At 40.3% G+C, this 20,430-nt stretch overlaps 1 protein-coding gene across 2 annotated transcripts in view; it reads left to right on the top strand.

The window, feature by feature from the left end:
- myo1g (myosin IG) overlaps positions 1 to 12,399 on the top strand; it is a 47,213-nt gene extending 34,814 nt beyond the window's left edge. Inside the window, exon 22 of one of the 2 annotated variants that reach the window (XM_031295798.2) lies at positions 11,695 to 12,399. In XM_031295798.2, coding sequence (XP_031151658.1) covers positions 11,695 to 11,857 — 163 coding nt within the window. In that variant the 3' untranslated portion in view covers positions 11,858 to 12,399. Of the gene's footprint in view, positions 1 to 5,377; positions 7,123 to 11,694 lie in introns of those variants that run through there. The other variant, XM_031295799.2, reaches the window with a different exon arrangement.
- Positions 12,400 to 20,430: the final 8,031 nt, after the last annotated feature.

The following is a 20,430-nucleotide window of genomic DNA, read 5'->3' as shown; positions in this document are numbered from 1 at the left end:
CACACAAACACACTCCTCTTGTGCTTCCTTCTGTCAGGAAATGAGATCCCAGACTTTAAGAGTCATGCGCACGTCATTTTTAGTTCATGAGGTTTGGAGATTGGTCAGGGGAGGAAACTGTCAATGGAGCGATTGTGTTTTTTCTTATCTCTGGAAATCAAACACAAGAGTGGGAATCTGGGAGTGTTTGGTGGCACAGAGTTGTACAAAACTGGGTCAGCTAAGGCAGAGTTAGAGGCACAAGGTAAAGTCTGACTTCAAAGCCTCTCTGTGTTGTTAGCGAGGACGAGCGAAGATAAGCTGTCTGGTTTTCTGTCATGTCACATCTGTCTCTTGTTCTCTCGGCGGAGCTCAGTCTTTCCCTCTCCTCCTTCCTGTATGTACCCTCATCCTCTCATCTCTCCTGCTTTATCTTCCTGTCACCTGGGTCTGAGCTGTCGGCATGAATGAGGCGTGTGTGTTGGTATGTGTCTGTTTACTGTGCGTGTGTTTGTGCGTATGTGTGCGTGTATGTGTGTGTGTGTGTGTGTGTTTTGGAGGGGGTTGGACTCGTAGACCATCTGCTGGGACAGCTGGGGAGAGTATAAGTGGGCTAAAGGCAGGATTTAGGGTATGATCTGCCCCGGCCTTAAAAGATTGAGGAGGATTCTTTACTTAAAAGGCAATTTGGGGAATTTTATTATCTTATTGATCACGGCCAGAGACTTTTTTTTCTGGATAGAATAGAAGTTTCTGCATTAGCGGTTAGTTTGTGCCATCTTAAAACACACACTGAAATGAAAAATGCATGTAAAGGTTTATATTTACAACACAAAGACAAGTTTGTATCCCCTGTCCCTGCATTGATTGTTTTGTAATTTCTTTGCCAACTCAAATATATGCAAAAAATGGCATGTTTCAGTATTTATTAGTTTCAACGAGCTATGCAGCCCACATAGCCGAATCCTAACCTGTATTATAGAATGTATTGTTGTGTTTATTCATGGTTCCTCTGCTGCATTACGGAAGATAACAAATTCAACAAACAACCTTATCTATATTTACAAGTCTGCCATCTATGGTGTCGAATCCAAAATGCTTCCCCACATTACTTCTCAGGTAGTCTGGTGGTATGATTGTCTGTTCTGGGGGTCAGATGGACAGTACATTTCACAAACGCCCCGATCTGAAGTACAAATATATATATATCAAAATGCTTCTTTTCTCTTCCTGTAAGACATTAAAATATGAATGAAATGAATCATCCTGCCCTCGGGTGTGTATACGTGAAATCCTCCAATCCAATGTGATTTGAGGTGACCTGCTAACACCTTACATTTTATAAAATGGCACTTCATTAACTCGTGGGCAAAACAGCTACTCCTCTCCTCTTGCCTTTTATTAAGCTCCGTGCCGTGGCCAGAGGCTAGCGAGGCGAGAAAGGCGAGAAAGTAGGGGCGGAGTTGCATGAAGTGTGTGAGAGAGATGCACTGGCATGACTTTACGGGAGAAACGGGTTATGTAACGCAAAATCAAACTACAGTATATCAATATAAAGGGAATTGTCTCATCCCATCCCATCTTGTTTGGCACTATATCAGTATAATTTAAAAAATCGATAAACTGTACCGCCCAGCCCTAACACGTTTCCTGGAGTTGTCACTCAGCGGATGTTTGGACCATATGATGAGTTCAAAAACTGTCATGTCCAATGCTCCTGCTGCATAATAACCACTGATAGTGATCGACCGTCTTCCTTTGTTGATAATCAATTTGATAAGACGATCGGCTCCCTCACTGTTCACTTTTATCTCAGAAATGGGTTGGTGGTCTTCAGAAATAATCAGCACTGAGGAAATTATTGAAGCCCATGCTGTTAAACTAGGCTAGGTCGTCCGTACGTCTGTCTCATTTTTTTGAAGACGATATCTCAGTACCCCCTAAAAGGAATTTCTTTACATTTGGCACAAATGTCCACTTGGACTCAAGGATAAACTGATTCGATTTTGGCGGTCAAAGGTCACTGTGACCACACAAAATGTATTTCACAAATGTCTAATAGGATAAAATGATGAAGTGATGGCCGCTGTAGTTCCAATGAGACAACCTGTAGGGGGACCGAAGCGGGAAAAGTTACATAGTATGCCTTTAATACATTTTTATCAAATTGCTTTAAAGTCTTCATTACATATATTATATGAGTCTGGACAGACATGGATGTAAACTGCAACTTGACTGGTTGGCGGAGGCATACAACTAATTCTAGTTTATTTTCATTTACTGTCTCTTCCTCTCCAAGCGTCTCTCCTTCTCCAGCATTTTCTAAATCAGCACTTTCAGTTATGAATATGGAAAGACCTGGGACAGTGTTGCATTAATAGGAATCTTCTGGGTCACCCCCTCCCTTTCCATGGAAGATGCAAGAAAACGAGGAGTGGAAAAAAACAAACATGATTTCATTAACCTCAAAGCATATGTGAGTGGTCTTGTGATGTGGCTTTAATGACCGAAGACTCACTGTGACCTGTCACTGCTCTCAAAGGACTTGTTGACTTGCTTGTTTTGACCCCATGGACGTCAACAGTTTTGTCGGTTAGCTATTCTGAATTCACTTTTTAGGTCGTAAAAGGCGTCATCCAAAGATCTTGAAATAGCCTCCTCTGTTTCCCTGCCTTCCCATTTTTCTCTCCGTCAGTGTCTGTCCTCAATGTGTTCATCTCTCGGCCGGAGCAACAGGAGAAGCAGCTTGTGCTCTGAACTCTCACTTAACTCAAGTACTATACTATACAATTACTATATACAAATTTGAAGTACTTTAGTATTCATGCCACTTAATACTTCAACTCCACTTCAATTCAGAGGGAAACTGCACTTTTTACTCTACTACATTAATCTGACAGTACTAGTTACTTTACAAATTAATATATATGAATATATATTCTTATATACATATGAAAATGTACGGCGGAAAGAATTAGTCGATTAATCGATTGACAGAAAATTAATTGGCAACTCGTCATTTTTCATGCAAAAACATTTCATGGTTCCGTCTTCACAAATGTGAAGATTTGCTGCTTTTCCTTTCAATTGTATTAATAATGTTGAGCTTTGGACTGTTGGTTGGACAAAACAAACATTGTGAAGGTGTCACTTTAGGATCTAGGTAATTGTGACTATTTTCTGAATTTTCACAAACCAAACAATCAATCGACTAATGGAGAGAATGATCAGCAGAGTAATGAAAATAATCATTAGTTGCAGTCCTATCCCAAATAGTTTAAAATGAGCTCCACCAAGACCAACTACAGCAGTAAAATCCTGTTTTTACATTAATGCATGAACAATAATAATCTAATGATATAAAATATAATAGTATAACAGTCACAGGGGAGTACTTTTGCTTTTAATACTTGAAGTACATTTTCCTGGTTATACTTACATATAGTACGTTTTCAATGCAGGACTTGTAACTGAGTATTTTAACTTTTTAATTAGTACTTAAGAAAATGATCTGAATATTTCCTCCACCCCTGGGAGTAACTATGGCAACAGCTTTTAAGCCAGGTGGACGTAAATAGTATACTGTATATTAACACTGACCTATTTCTTTCTCTGTTCTCATACAGCTGGCACGTGTTGTGCCTGAATCCGCTGATTACAGCCGGTCTGCGGCGTGTGACTGACTGCCATCAGCACGTGTGTGAACAGTTCAAATACGTTTTTACCCTAACACACAAATTTCCATGACACTTATAAGCACATCAGAGATCAGTATCTATAAGTAGAGCTGGCACCAGTGTTTTTCTGTATACGTCTTTCATGTCATGACCAAATGCCTGTATTAAGATAAGATGAGTCACAGTTTTCATGCCTAAATGAATATTATTACATTGTAAGGTCACATAGTACAGTAAAGTCTGACATATTTAAGAATCTATGTATTTTGCCAGGGAACATGATTACCAGCCTTTTCTGTTTAACCAACCCTTCAAATGTAAATCAGTTGTATGTACCATGTACAAAGGTCCAGGCAGATGTAGAGGAAGGATTTAGCAGTATGATGGGATTGGTGGTGTAGTGAAAGACTCAGAAACAGTGAATACTTTACATCATATTCTCCCGATTAGCTCATTCCCACAATTTACATCAAAGACACTCTGCTGTGACGGAGCAGATTTTATAAAGCCATTCTGACTGGTGCCTTGGTTGTTAAATTTCGGGGACTTTCTGTTCGAGCATCTCAAAGCCTCCTGGGCGCACTCACAGAGTCGACGATTGACCTCAAAACTGCACCAGCATCAAAAGGCTTCTTTGTGGATTCAAACAGTTCACACGTGCTGCCTTTAAAGCCACCTCAGAGTGCAACAAATGGATTCCTCAGCAATATTTTTCATTCATCACAACAGTCTTACTGTAGTGTCAAATACTACACAGCAATTCATCTGTAAAAAGAATTGCAGTTTTTATCTCAAGAGGCACATGTTTTAGGGCTGACGATATGGAGCAAAAATTATATCTCGGTACTTTTAGACTGAATGGTGAATATATATATACCCAGTATATCCCCAGTATGTTCTAGTAAACAAGTCTGTCTGTCTTCGTGCTGAGAGCAAAGGGAAGTCTCAGAGAGATGAGCAGACACATGCCGCTTGCTCACTCACTTTTCGAGCTCTGGCCCGATTGGGCAACTGGCTGATTTTATTAACTGGTCCGATGTAACTTTTTACTGGCTCCAGTGCATCGGGCAGTCTTGATTGTTGGACCTTGTAGTGAGAGAGTGAGCCGGGCAGACGGAACGAGAAAGTAGGGGCGGAGTTACATGAAGTGTGTGAGAGAGATGCACTGGCATGACTTTACGGGAGAAATGGGTTATGTAACGCAAAATCAAACTACAGTATATCAATATAAAGGGAATTGTCTCATCCCATCCCATCTTGTTTGGAACTATATCAGTATAATTTAAAAAATCGATAAACTGTACCACCCAGCCCTAACACGTTTCCTGGAGTTGTCACTCAGCGGATGTTTGGGCCGTATGATGAGTTCAAAAACCATCACTAACAACATGTCCAATGCTCCTGCTGCATAATAACCACTGATAGTGATCGACCGTCTTCCTTTGTTGATAATCAATTTGATAAGACGATCGGCTCCCTCACTGTTCACTTTTATCTCAGAAATGGGTTGGTGGTCTTCAGAAATAATCAGCACTGAGGAAATTATTGAAGCCCATGCTGTTAAACTACATCACACTTGATGACACACATTTGTGATTCATGCCATATGCATGTATAAGACCATAGTGTTGCATCTTAAAGCATGTCTGCACCGTTTATAGAAATCACTCTTCATGCGTTAGCTCTGCTGTTGTTACAGTATGACTCATTTCTTTCCTCAGAATGCCCCCTGAGGAAATTCAAGACACAGGGTGCAGCTGGTTGAGATAGGACCACTGTTTCTGATGACGGTGATGGTAATTTTAATGGATGATGAACACTAGGATGCCAAAGCGAACCCTGTGATGGTCTGCTCGCCGCCACCTCACACCCGAGAACTCAAGTGACCTCGGCCCACGTTGCCTCCGCTGCCGGGGCTGCAGATGCTGCTGTTGCCCCAGAGATAGTTGCCAGGCAGCTGGGGAATTTATAATTAAGATTGCAAGGGGAAATTACAGCCTTGTGTTGACGAGTGGGTGTCAAGTCTGGTGGAAAGGGAGGGTGGGAGGGATGAAAGGGGGTCTGTGGGATGGAAGGGGAGGGGCTCTGACGGATGGAAAACTACAGGTGAGCGTGAGATGGCTTCCTCTTATAATTCCTTTTTTTAAAGTAACATTTTAGGAAATATACTTGTTAGAGTTAAACGAGGAGATGGATGCTACTCTCATATGTGTCCTTTCAATATAAGACTACAGTCAGCAGCTGGTTAGCTTAGCATAAAGACTGGAAACAGGGAAACAGCTAGCCTGGCTCTGTTAAACAATAACAAAATCTGCCTACCAGCACCTCTAAAGCTCACTAACTAACATGTTATGTCTCTGTTGTTTAAGCTGTACAAAAACTTAAGTGTAAAATGGACAATGTGTCGGCCGTTATACGGGGTTATGTGTTGAAATATTTCTTTGCTTGAGCAGTTGCCAGACAACTAGAAGTTACTGCTCGCAGCCAAGAAATAGTCTGGCACAAAACCCACCATAAAACCACAACTTGACGTTTTCACAGTCTTTTTGTACCGATTAAACATAACGTGTTAATGATTCAGCTTTAGAGGTGCTGGCAGGTGGATTTTGTTACTGTTTGACAGAGCCTAAGCTGAATTTACCGCACAAATATGACAGTGATGTCGATCTTCTCGATCCAGTTTTTTAGTGGGGAATCGATGCATTTTAGTACACAACAGTACAGCGTTTTTCTGAGTTTTAAATGGCAATAAGTCGTTTTCAGATAGCAAAAGAGACTCTTACATTACACTCTACATGCTTCTGCAGAGCCAAGTAAAAAAAGCACTATATGAACAGTTTTCCGTTTGCACATCTCGTGAAAGCTGAGAACAACATCTGTAACGGTGCTTATAGTTTCCAACTATGTGCCTGTGGTAGCCTGAGAAAATGCTTTCTCACAGCAACCAAACGTGTAAACTGAAACCAAAATAAACCTTAAATATTGATAATTAGCTTTAAAGCAAAGCAATCAGTGTCTAGATTATGTTTTTAATCCGTTTGTATAATTCAGATCAAGATCATTTTTTAGAGGAATACCTGAAAAGTGAATCTCCAATGGAAATAAAGGCATCAAGCTTCGTGATTGTTTTCTAGTTTGACCCAAGCAAGTGGCCCCTTAATTTAAAAAATGGTGTTAGCAGCTGTGAAGGAGTGACTGAAAGGTCTTATCTCTTACTATTTTTCTTCTGAATGGAAAAAAAGTTACTTAAAACACATCTGTTTAGATTGGCATACCCACCATAGATTTCACCATATCCACCTTGATTTTACTGACATAATTTTTTAACTAGTTGAATACCTTTGCTTTACTTACTACTGGATTTTAATGTTGGTACATTTGTTGTGCTTCTATTATTGTTTTTATTAATGTGTGTAAGGTGTCCTTGGGTGTCCTGAAAGGCACCAACAAATAAATTGTATTATTATTATTATTAATAATAAAAATAACAAGTCCTCATACTGAAATAAAAAAAAGAGAAAGGTATTTTGTGAGTGCTGTTTTCATGTGAGCCACCTCTGAGGTTAAGGTGGGGTTGCTGTAAGTTTAGGCAACTAAAACTACTTGCTTATGGTCAGGGAACGATCATGGTCATGGTTAAAAACAAGTCTTGAAAAAACATCTTGATTGTTGGTTGGAGACCGGATGCAAGCCGCCGTGTCCGGTAGCCTCTAGCCCAACCTCCTCCCTGAGAGGTTTGGCAGCACTTGAACAACGTCATGCTACTTCCACCTTTGTCTTTGAAGAAAGATTTTAAGAAATGACAGATGCTATTGTTTATTTTGGGTGAGGAGAGTCTTGGAAAAACTCATCACAGCCACAACACTTTTGGTTGCTGTACTGTATGTTGAGCATAAATTCTGCAGCAATTAAACATATCTTTCATTTTCTACAATAATGGCTCTTGTTTATGGCCCAGCTGTGTTTGAAGAGTGACAGCCGGCTGTATTTAATCACGGACAATCTCAGCCTCCAGTCTTCAGCAGCAGAAAGCTGCACCGCAGGTCTTAGCAGCCGATCACCCACAGTTCTCAGGCGCAGCCAGAGGCCTTTTTCAACACTCTCTGCTGGTGTCGGGTTTCACTCGCGGTAGCCGGTATGATGAGATCAGTATCACACACAAAATCAAAACCCAGTGGAGGTCAGTGGGTTTCTGTGTCAGGGGTGGGACAGGACAGGTGGTTTAGGGGGTTCAGCAAGGCGGGGTTTGAGGCTGATGAAGGGCCAAGTGGAAAAAAGAGAGCAAGGCCACACCTGTTGGAGTGACATATGATGAACAGCGCCATAGATTTAGAAACATTCTTTTAGCAGTAAGAAAGCATATAATGTAGCAGCTTAAAGAGGCTGTTTTGTGTAGGAAGCTTGAAATACTTCAGCTTCTAACACAAACTGCTGTTATGATGATTTCACAAGAAAGTTATTTACCCCCACTGATAGGCAGGGTGAGCCTTATCTTTGTTCTCTTAGACCTCCGTTATCTTGACCCTAGTCTATATAATTGACGTTCCACTTCCGGGATTGCTCCAGTGCCTCAGGAAATTCCACCGGATGCATGTATTTTCGCCGATTTTTTTTTCCTTCTGCTTTCTTTTTGGTTGGAATTTTAAACTCCGGTGGATTTATGAGGACTATGGTTAACTGCTCCTCAGATCTCTGCAGGGTAAATTGAGACAGCTAGCTAGACTATCTGTCCAATCTAAGTTTTCTCTCGCACAACTATTTTGCAGTGGCTCCGTGTGGAGCTTAGCGCCACCCATGACGATTGTGATTGGTTTAAAGAAATGCCATTAAACCAGAGCACGTTTTTCTCTCATCCTGGAATGCTGTGAGGAGTAGCCAGACCCTCCTCTGCTCCCCAGCGTGTGGATGGTCTGGCAAAGCGAGACTATCTTGACCCGAACAAGCCGGTCCTGACAAAGTATCAGGTTGCAGGTTGGGTTTAGTCGGTTTTATGCACGTGTTTTCATGTTTGGCTATGGTTTAGTATAGTTTATTAAGCAACTTCTCTCTTTCTCTGTCTGAATATGCCAATTATCTGCTTTGCTGCGAGTCATGTGTCTCATGTAGATACCCAATGCCCAGTAGGAAGTAGGAAAGAGACAGAAGGCCAGATCCACCAAGGCTTTTGTGCCAGATGTGACGCATTCTGCCCCAAACACACATCTGACTGTATTTGTCAAGCGACGCACCAGGCTGGAGTCACAGTTTGTGTCATTTATGCGAGTGTATGCAAGGTGCGCCTTTCTCCTCACTGCATATGCATTTAGGGAGGATCCCGCAAATAAAGACCTTGTTAAACCTCTAGTGACAGAGCTGCCCCCCCCCCCCCCCCCCCCCCCCCCAGATCTGGAAAATGCTTATTTGCTTAAATGCTTATTTGCTGTAACCGAGCGTTAAATGAGAAAAACATCAGTTTCATCTCTTTGAGCTCAATAAAAGCTCCATGACATGTTCAGCCTAGCTTAGTAAAAAGACTGTAAGCATGCGTGGTAAAGTTAGATTTCATCAAAAGCAACAAAACGTTGTGCCTTCCATGCTGTTTGCATGATTGTTGTTTGTTCAGTTAGTTAAACTAAAGATGTCTGACTGGACTGGACCCAGCTGTTGTGTGTCTTAACAAGCACTGTCTCATTTTCTCATTGTCTCTTTCTCTACATGTTCATTTTGAAAAGTAAACATTTAACAGAGCTACACAAATAATGTACCAAATAAACTTCTACATTATACTGCCATCTACATTAGTAGTTTGTACTGTAATATGCAGTTTATTACTGAGCAGTTTTATTATTCAGTGTACAGTATATTCAATAAGTTTAGAGTGTGGTGTTTCCGTCTTGTCTCTAATCTCAGATTGTAGTCGGTCTGATGCTCTCACCTGGTGTGTGTTTCTACTGTACCCAGATTGCCAGAACGATTGCATAACAGCTAAAACATTATGTAATATTCTTAAAATGAAGTTCACCTTTTAAAAGTGGGACTTCATCTGATTTTCAGCCAGTGTTTTTGAAGAGGACTAATCAGTCTGGGGAGAATAGGACACTAGCAGTTTGAAGCGGTAGGTTGTTCTTGCCAAAGGAGGCAGACAGTGGCCTAGGTGGCCTTAATGCTTGAGCCAGCTCTGCTTATCAGTCACATTATCAACATTCAAAGGCTTCCACAATTAGCTGGTTGGCAAATATTGTTCTGCATCTGCTTTTTTTAAAGCCTTCATGTTGGGTTCAAACAAAGTGTGTTAACGGATAGAGAGACAACAATCGGTATACATTCGCAAGAGAAATGGAAATATCAACCACGCACTCATAGTCTCCTGGGCCCATGGCTGTGACGTAGGTGGAACCAGTACAAGGTTCTTTGTATGCACACTTCAGACTGAGCCGTGTGCCGGGCCAGCTTGTGTTTGTGGGGTCGCCGGAGCAGCCAGGCTGAGGCTGCAGGATCCCCGAGGGCCAAGAGGAAGCTGTGACTTCACAGTGGATCATCTTCAGCTGACTGTGCAGCAACCGGCCTGTCGAGCAAGCAGAGCCACACTTTCTTTGTCCCAGCTGTCAGCAGAGTGATTGTGTGTGTGTGTGTGTGGGTGTGTGTGTGTGTGTGTGTGTGGGTGTGGGTGTGGGTGTGGGTGTGGGTGTGGGTGGGTGGGTGGGGTTAACACCGAAGCTCCTGCACTCTGGATGTGACTGTGGTCAGTTGAAATCAACGAACAGTGGAGGGTAAAGTGATCAATAACAAACTCACTGTTTTAATTAACCATTTACATTTTTCCAGAGATTTTGCAGGTCTTTCGCATCCATGAGAAGCTGTTTCAGGGTTAAAGAAGGTTCAAGGCATTCAAACACAACTCAGTGTTTTGACTCCCTGAGTCAGAGATGTTGTAGTCCTGCATTGCCAGACCTTCCTCCACAGCGCTGCAGAGGAGGGTTTGGCTAGTCCACATAGCAATCAGGGATGGGAGAATAACGTGCTCTGGTTTATTGGCATTTCTTTAAACCAATCACAATCATCATGGGCGGCGCTAAGTACCAGACAGAGCCCTAATGCTGCTGCAAAATAGCCTCGGGAAGGAACTTGTTTTGGTGGAAAATATGTACGTTCAAAAGTAGTTTTAGTTGTGCAACAGAAAACTCAGATTGGACAGATAGTCTAGCTAGCTGTCTGGATTTACCCTGCAGAGATCTGAGAACAGTTAACCATAGTCCTCATAAATCCACCAGAGTTTAGAATTCCAACACAAAGAAAGTAGTAGGTAACGGACATCCGGGAAAAAAGAGCGTGATCTGGCGGAATTTCCAGCAGCACCGGAGCAATCCCGGAAGTGAAACGTCGTGGATATAGACTAGAGATGTTGTGATTATAACTAGATATTAGTGGGCAATGGGGTTGCCGCGAGAAACACAACTGCTCCAGTTTGGCAGTACTTTAGCTTCTCTGTAAACATCTGTATAAGGAAAATAAAAAAATACTGTATATTTTTATTAGACCTAAAGATGTTGAGCTGCATTATTAGACCTGCGGTGTATATGTTGTTGTGATGTTTTGTTTTTAAGTTTATTTTGCTTGAAAACATCTACGTAAAATGCTTTGTTTTGCATAAAATACAAACGTTTGAGTGCAAAGCCAGTCTTCTTCATGTCATAGCATCTAAAGCGTCTCTTTATTCCTAAGTGGGTGATTTCTAAAAAATTCTAAACTTAAATAATTATCCAATAATATCTATCTTGAAGCAACTTTGTTTCAGAATTGTAGCAAAAGTTGAAACGAGGTCACTATTTTTCTATTATATCAGTGTATTGGACTCTTTGACATACATACATATTTTGGAAATATCACAAAGTCTCTCATGTAGGGGGCCCAAGTGTTAGTTTGAGATTAGGAAATAATGTGAGGATTAAGGAAAGAAATGGAAAGGCATGTAGTGGAGAAAGGAAAGTTCAGAGGTTGTGGGAATAAACTTTCAAAATATAGTAATACAAAAGTGTGTGTTTGTCTTTTTCTCTTTCAGTATAAGAAAAGTCCACTTTCCCGTGAAGGTTTGCCGTTCAGCCGTGCAGGTTCACATGCGTGGAAAAGTAAAGAACGTCACCGTAGAAACCAGGCCGGGCCAAACCAATGCAGATTTCAAGAAGAGCCGAGATGGTTTTATCCTGCTCGTCCCCGCTAACTAACAGTCCGTCCAACCCAAACACCGACAACAGGACCTCGGCTAGACCACTGCAGCTCTGTGTTTGGGGAACTGGTCGCTCAAACTTTGCCTTGAAAAGCAACAGTTTACTAGCAAAGATTGTTTAAATGTTTTAAGTATTAAGTGTTAACCCAGATATAATAGAGACATTCAGAAAGATTATTATGTCGCTGTAGAGGCTCAGGACACAACTGCCGTCCATACCTATGATACTTTCTTTGCTTTTAATGTTGCATAAGATATTTGAAGATATTTTCTAAAGACAAGATGGAACAAAATGGAAGTAAATGCACTTTTGGAATGACAAATTGTACATTACAATGCAAAAAAACAAGACCAAACATTCCAGATATATTTTTGTACATTGAGTAAAATTTTATTAAATGAGAACTATTTTTGTGCCTTGTCTCATGCTGTTTCCTTCAAAAAAGGCAGACTGTGACAATTATTCCATGTCAGAAGTAATAAAAAAAAGGGGAACAAGAAACAAAGTAAGAACAAATCAAATAAATTATTCAAGATTTACTCAAACAACCTCTCTGTGTGTTAATTTCTCTCTAATGACCAGGCTACATTATACAATGATTAAATGTTTTTTTTTTCTCAAATGTGCTTTGGGGCTTTGAATGAAAACTAAAGACAAAAATATGAATGGAAGAGGTCAGGCTCCTCAGTGTTCTGTGATCGATAGGATTTCCTGTACAAATAGTCAATTTAAAGTCTCAGTTGTATGTTACACTTCTCCACCCTGCAGGAAGTGGCATTTAATCCAAATTGTCTTCTGAACAGCAGCAAAGAAAAATTAACTCTGACGCAAAAGCTGTTTCCTCTCTTCTCCCTTTGGTGTCCTCTGGATCAGATCAGCTGGGTTGATAAACACACACGGACGCTGCAGACATTATTTTATAGGATTTCTGAGGACTGAAGTTAAAAATCTCGAATGTGCAAAGGTGTTCACTACAGTCAAAGAAATGTGTTTTAAAGTGTTACCCAAAGTATAAAAATAAATAAAAACTAACATATCTTCTTACTTATCTATTGTGGCATCTAGCATGCAGATATATTTGGTTTTATTTGACCAATCTTTTGAGACATCTGTGAGATTTCAGCCTCAATATAATGGGGGTGGATACAATTTTGGTTGTGCTCACAACATTAAAAGATTATATTTAGACCAGAGCCTCATCCAGTTTTATACAACCCTCCTCTACTGGAGGACAAACACAATGTGTCTCTAAATGAAATGTGTGCATTTATTTGTCCTGTTAGAAACTGAGCTAGTGTTAGCTAGCATGCTTGCTGAAAGCTAGCTTGGGGAGCTATTTCAGTAGCAAACTGAAAAGGTATATACTGTTGTGTAATGGTTATTTCTCACTTGTTACTACTTTTACAGTAGTTGAGCATTTTAGCAAAATGCTAAACAGTTTAGCATTTAACTTATATTTGTCACTTGCCACAGTGACCACTGTTCGGCTAAAGTTAAATAGTGTCTCTTTAAAAGAGTACTCCAATTTAGCTTAAAGAAAATCTAATTTGATGAAGCAGAACCAGAAACCACACTTTTTTCTTCCTTGTCTTCTTTCTGGCGCTTACATTTCCCACAATGCAACTTGAGTGCTGACTGTTCTATCAGAGATTCTTTTTTTTCAAACTTGTAGTCTTCAACCGATGCTGAATTTTTGTAAAGTTAAAATACAGATGATAACATCCACAATTAGGCCTATGTATCAGTGACATTTTAAATGTAGTTACTGAACTGCCCATGTTTTTTTGAAATGGTGGATATTTCTAGCCTGGCATTGCCAGACTAATTCACAAATGTGTATTAAGGTCCTTTCAGACGGGGAGCGATTGATGCGCCCAGTAGTTTATTCACTCAGTAAGTTCAGTCTAAAAGCTTCATTTTGTTGTCCGCTGCAAGTTTTCATCCCATCTTTCTCCACTGTGACCTGTTAGTGCGACTAGTGACAACTGGCCCTCACTGTGACTGGCTCTCTACACTGATTCCCCAAACCTGTGTGTGTGTGTGTGTGTGTGTGTGTGTGTGTGTGTGTGTGTGTGTGTGTGTGTGCGTGTTTGCAGATGTGTGTATACTTATTTTTGATGTGTGTTTTTCACAACGTGGAAACAGAACATACTGTATTATAGCTCTATAATTTACACCACCCTTAGCTGAATCTTTGTTGTTAATTTAACTCTGAGACACTGTGCAGTACATTCACTCCTATGAGTGACAATTTAACACTTCTGAACAGCCCTGCACCTCCTCAATCAACACTCTGCAACATAAAATAACTGCAAAAGCAAATGTTCATTATGTTGTTAGAGAGAAATTCATCTCTGTCTTTGTTTGCTGTGGTCTGCTTTTCTGTCTGCATATAATAGTTGCAAATGTTATGTCTTTGTCATGTGCTTACAAGCATGTTAAAATCACATTTAAGGACATTGAACACTGGCTCAGGTTTATCAGTTTTAAATAAATGCTCAATATGCACTTAAAACATTTGATCACACTTTGATTTTTAGCACTTTACTGTAGTTGCTTTGGACAAAAAGTGTCTGAAAAAAGACAATATACAGTAATGTAATGTTTAAATGCAGTTACTACATCAAGAGTATTTGCTTCATGCTCCTAATTTATCAGTTAAAGGATACAACCTTCAAACTGTTTGAAACCAGCTAAACCACTCTTTAAATGGATGGAAATTTAAACACAGCTTCCCTTTTCTCCTTTGAAGTGGCTGTGGTAACGTCTAAGAGAGAAGACACACCAGCCCGATAATCGGGCGTCGGGCCGTCTGGCGAGGTCCGTGACTCGAGTCTGTTCAGTGTGTCCCGTGCTGTCGGCCGTCCGAGGAGCCGTCGGCCTTCATTTGGGCCGACCCAACATGTTCAGTCGGGAGACAGGGCAGTCGGGACTCACCCGGAAATGGCGAGCAGATGAGCCTCTCAAAATCTGACGAAAATCTTTTAAACTGACCTTTGTCAATCTGAAATGAAGACGGATTCAGAAACTGCTTGGCCTATTTCTTGCTTAAAATGTTTTCAGAAACACGTTTCGGTGAACTATTTTAGTACAATATGAGATCGTATTCTGAACAAGCCGCCATGACAGTCTAGCTGTGAATTTCCGGAGAAAAAAGAACCACGTGACGCGTCCAATTAGCTGCCGGTTTTCATTTTCTGGTAAATAATCAGACTGTTAATGGAAACAATACAGAGCAGTGCCGCCTGCTGCTATGGAGACGTATTACGTTTCGCGCACGCGCAGAGCGTACACTCAAGTCGGTGTCGCCTCAGTGTGTTCTGAGGCATTTTTTGGACCTCGGTGACCCGACTGATCAGTCCGACTGGCTTTTCTGCCGACAGTCGGCCCGTCTGGTTGATGTGTCAGGGCCCTAATGGTGCACTCAATTTGCCGTCTCAGCGTCATCCAGATTGGGTCCGACTGAAAACAGCACTTATCAGCTACTTACAAAGTCCTTCTCAGGCGGTTTGACACCAATTCACACCTTTTACTCTTGTAACTCTTAATGATTCTCACATGACAATGCAATGTGACCTTAATCACTCACAGGTAACATCAATGTGTGAACGATCTGGAGGAAGTTGAAATGTCTGGTTGTGTGACCCAGCAGTCAGGAGAACAGATCCTGTATGAAAGCTGATCTGTCTTCTAGAACAAAACAGCAACTCCAGTTGGTTTTTGGATTTAGTGATTCTTGATACTTCTGAGGCAGTTGTTCCCAAACTCGTTCTGTCATGGCTATGTAATATGAACAGTTTATGAACAACATGTACAGATATGTGCAATGTAGTAGCAGTGGCATTACTAGTAGTAAGAATAATATAGATATAGATATATGCATTGTATTAACAGATTATATAATAAGAAAAACAGAATAAATATGGATATACTGAATGAACCATATAGACAGATATGTACAGTATGTACAGCTATAAGAATAGTAAGAATAAGTGTATGTGCAGGGTGAATAGTATGAAGAGCAGTAGAATATGGCTATGTATAGGTGTTTTTATCAATGAGGGACAATACTGGGGAAACAGAAGGAGCCAAGTTTCTTGAAATAACATGGTCGAGAAGAGAAACTGCAGGTTTCTGATGGGAAATTGAAGTGCAGTGTTTTGGCGTCTGGATGGTATTTCATATCTCACTGGCACCACCAATGCAGCCCCTGGCGTTGTTTTAATGCTGGGCTGGTTTCAATCTAACTACATGATTGGCGTTAAGGACACACCTGTACGCATGGCAAAGTATCCTGTTTTCTATCAGGCTACTCCAGTTGCAGTTTAAGTGCTTAAAACCAGGATAAGAACATAACAAAGCTTCTGAAACAAGGATATAAATGGATTTTGAACCCTCTTATGTCTATGAAACGTGACCTGCATTACCCACAATTCTCTTTGCCTTTAGGTTCTAGTAACTAGGTGACCCAAGCCAGCAGCTGTACAGCAACACACTTATTTTCCAGCACTTTTGGTGTGCTCAGTTATTTAGAGATCTCATTAGAGGGAAGTGCGGGTAAACATCCGGCAGAAATAGCCATCCTCCACACATCTCAGCCCCTTTGCTCTCTTTGCCCTATTTTGACAACAAATTGTGTTTAGTGGCAAAACAAAGTTAATTGTGAATCTAATTTAAAGTCTGATTTGGTCAAAAAGAGTCAGAAGTCTGAATACTCACCACAGCTGCAGAGGGAACTCGTGTTCAAGCAAATGACCAAGATTTGTTTATTTAATTGCCACAAACATCGTCTCATCCTCAGCCTCTTATCTGTTCTCGGTGGAGGCTCTGCAGAGACCATCAGCTGATCGATGATAAACTGGATGCCACAGCTCTTCTCTCAGTTACAGCTCCACCAATCAGACAACCCTGTGTGTGTGTCAGCCCGACATATTCAATCAGAAACAGAGATTATAGCATATACGCTGATATATTTGTTTGTGTAATCCTTTAATCATTAACATAAAAGCCATGATTTATAAATTAAGTGTGAGATAAATGCAAATGCAAGCATGTCCTCTCCATCACTGATTATTTGATACACACACATTTTCTAAACAGATGAACCAATCATCTCAGATCAAACGAGGACATTTGGACTCACCAAAGCAGAATGTTTTTCACACACAAGATTTATTCATCATGTTTTTTTTATTCTGTTAGGTTTAGTTTGATGGCAGCTTTTCCATCTGCACAAGTGCAACAATTATTTCTCCATTGTTTCCCCGTCACATCCACAGCCGCTTCATGCTGCCAGACCTATTTCTTCCACATAATTTCCCCAATCATTTTCTTCTCTGACAGCTCCAATCACATCACTCCTCGCTGTGAAAGGCCTGTGAATGAAAAGCAGACTGACTTGCAGACATACATATTGCAATCAGTCAAGGAGTTACAATGTAGCACATGTTGATCAGTTCATGCAAAGTTTGTTTTGGATTATGATGAAGTTTCTTGGTTTCTTCTTGCAGTGCTTTACAGACAGGATTCTTCTACTTTAATCGCATTTATCAGGACTGGCAATTGTTGATGCAATCACTTAAAGCGGAGTGCAATTCTATTACAAAAAGACTGGCACCTGGTCCGTCTCTCTTTAGAGATTAGCAGCCCTGCAGCGAGGATTTGGTAATGAGTTGGAGAGGATTTACCAGTGGGAATATAATATGTGTCCTAGAGCTGCCGTGTTTTTTTCTCTAAATCCTCTCAGGGCAGACCGGCCACTGGTTTGGTGAGCGCTGCAGGTTTTTCCAGCATCCCTCCGTCATCAAGCCGAGGGGAGGTCACATGCTGGAGATTACAGTAACATTAGGGGGGAGATTGGTTTTTACTTTGGCTCGCTCTGAATCAACATGCCATCAGCCTCTGTGCTTACTAATCAGGGAATATTTGAGAAACCAGAGCGCTCAACCTTTAGTGTCTTATTGATGTAGCATGTAAAAAACACTTCCAGCATTTAAATGATGCATACTTTATATTGTGTTGGAAGAAGAATTCAGACCATTTATTTTTTTAAATTAGCAATTCTACACTCTGAAGTATATACGCCATTACGAGTAAAAGTCCTGCACTCAAAATGTAACTTAAAATCAATAGATCGACATTTTAGGAAATACACTTATTTACTTTGCCAAGAGTTAGATGAGAAGATTGATACCAATCTCAAGCTGTATGGTATTTATGAAGTTACAGCTAGAAGCTGGTTAGCTTAGCTTAGCATAAAAAAACAGTGGGAAACAGCTAGCCTGGCTCTGTCTAAAGTAACAAAATTAGCCACCAACCAAATATCAGTGCCTCCGATGATTAACACTTTTTGTTTATATATTTATAACACAAAAGCCAGTTCCAACAAAAGGTTTATATCAATGTTTAACTCGTACCCCTCTTTATCTAGACTGCCTATTCATATACGTTGTGTTATAACTGATCTACTTCACTAACTAGACCACTAGACTAACTGTTTATTGACTCTTTACACCATCTCAGCAGTGATATAGACTCTCTATTCATGTATACTGCATATCAATCGACTTACCTACACCTCACTACGTGAAACTATTTGTTGTCTTGCACGCCCACGCTTTTCTTGGCCAGGTCGCCGTTGCAAATGAGAACCTGTTCTCTACGGCCTACCTGGTTAAATAAAGGTTAAATAAAAATAAAATACAGTGAACACCTTGCAGTAATATATTGTAAAATACAGATGAAAGCTGATAGGATTACTGTCAAAGTACTGGCAACAAAATGTAGGCCTATACTTATTTACACCTAAACAGTACTTTAATGTTGTAGCTGTTTAAATTGGAGCTAATTTTAACTGCTTTATATACTTTTGGGTACTTTCTATAATAAATCATTATATTTGATATTAATATATTATATTTTATGTACTTGAGATACTTGTGATATCTTTTGTATGTAAAATCTACTCTGGAAAAGTATTAAAAGAAGTAGAGTGGAAAAGGAGTAAGGAGTAGAAGTATAAAATGGTCTAAAATAAAAATCAAATAAAGTACAAGTGGCTTAACATTTATACATTTATATATTAACATATATTTTAATACTTACTACAGTAAGCCGGATATAAGAATGTCTATTGGTTCAAGCTTTTTATGAAGCTTTAATGCGACCTCTGATTGCTCTTCTTCACAAAATTTGTCGTCCCCACAGGGTCCTCTGGAGTCCCCTCGGGCGGTGTCCTTCACCCAAAGGGTTATATGGGTGCATGGCTGAGTGAACCATCTGTTCACTCAGTCAGGGTGTGCCAGTAGGCTACTGCTCTCCAAGGTCCTCAAACTGTTCCATTGATCTGTAAAGAATCTCACAGCAGACTGACCCCAATATCAAATGATTTTTGACTTTATTCTCAAGTGAGATGGTTGAAACTGTGCCAGACTCAGTTTAAGTACTTGCGATATGCATATGTCGGTCACAATGGCAGTAACTGTAGTTTGTGAATTTACTGTTTTGCTATAAACTCTACTCCTCGTAGTCACTGTTGCTAGTCTATGTGTTACAAAGATAACTGTGGCAGATTTTACCATCAATTATTAACCAAAATTATTAGTCATTAGTCATTTTTAAACAGTGTTTCCTTTATCTTAGACCGATGTAGACAAAAGCATGTTTTTATATTCTAACTGAAAAGAAAGCTAGCTAGCTAAATAAGCTAACGTTAGCTCTACGAGTTGGTGGATTTGTTTAATGTTTAGTCCTGCTCGTTTTAAAATGAGAACATTTAAAAAGGGGTCTTAAATATGCACTTGATAAGATATTATGCTAAAAGTCTTAAGCTAAAGCTAACATGTGCAACAGTTATATTGAATGATATTGTAGCATCCAGAGGAAATATTAGCCTACATAATGGATGTGTTAGCTGTAAACAGGGATTTGAATGTAACTTGTAACCCCACAAACTAATGTAGTTATTTAAGAAATGCTCCTTGGCCTTGGTTACTGCTGTTGGTAGTGAGCTAGTTAGCTTGTTATGCTAATGATTGCAACTTCTGTTGGAGCAGTTTAAACACAGTTTAAGACTTCTCACAGTTGCACTTGTGTTTTGGTTTTGCAAAGACGATAAAAAAGACAATGGCTGTTCTCATAACAGTCAAAGACTGTGCTCCCAAATATTGCTGCAAATTATTCAAGTTTATTTTAAATTTTTTAAACTGACAGCTGTGTTACTCAGTGCCTCGGTGTGCCAGAGACTACGCAATAATTTGTGGTGAGACTGAACAAGAAAAGTGAGACTTGTTTCAAAACAGCTTGAATTGATAATGTCTCTGAATATGATCTATAGGAAGCATGGACAGAGGTTGTTTTTAAACATATTGGCTCCCAGAGGGCTGATAAAAGGCAGCGAACAGCAGCCGAGGCTTTCAGAAAGCCACTGGGAACATACTGAACCAGTATAGCAGTGTGACACTGGGAGGCAGAGAGCTGGGTGATTTGTGTCCTCAAAGGACAGGAGAAAGCTGGAAAGGACTCAGTCAGGCTGTGGCAGCCATCTGCAGCGATGGCTCTTCATCTCATTT

This window comes from Sander lucioperca, chromosome 14, assembly GCF_008315115.2.
Source record: "Sander lucioperca isolate FBNREF2018 chromosome 14, SLUC_FBN_1.2, whole genome shotgun sequence".
Lineage (NCBI taxonomy): Eukaryota > Metazoa > Chordata > Actinopteri > Perciformes > Percidae > Sander > Sander lucioperca.
The sequence above is the reverse complement of the archived record's forward strand: the minus strand, read 5'-3'. Positions and strand labels throughout refer to the sequence as shown.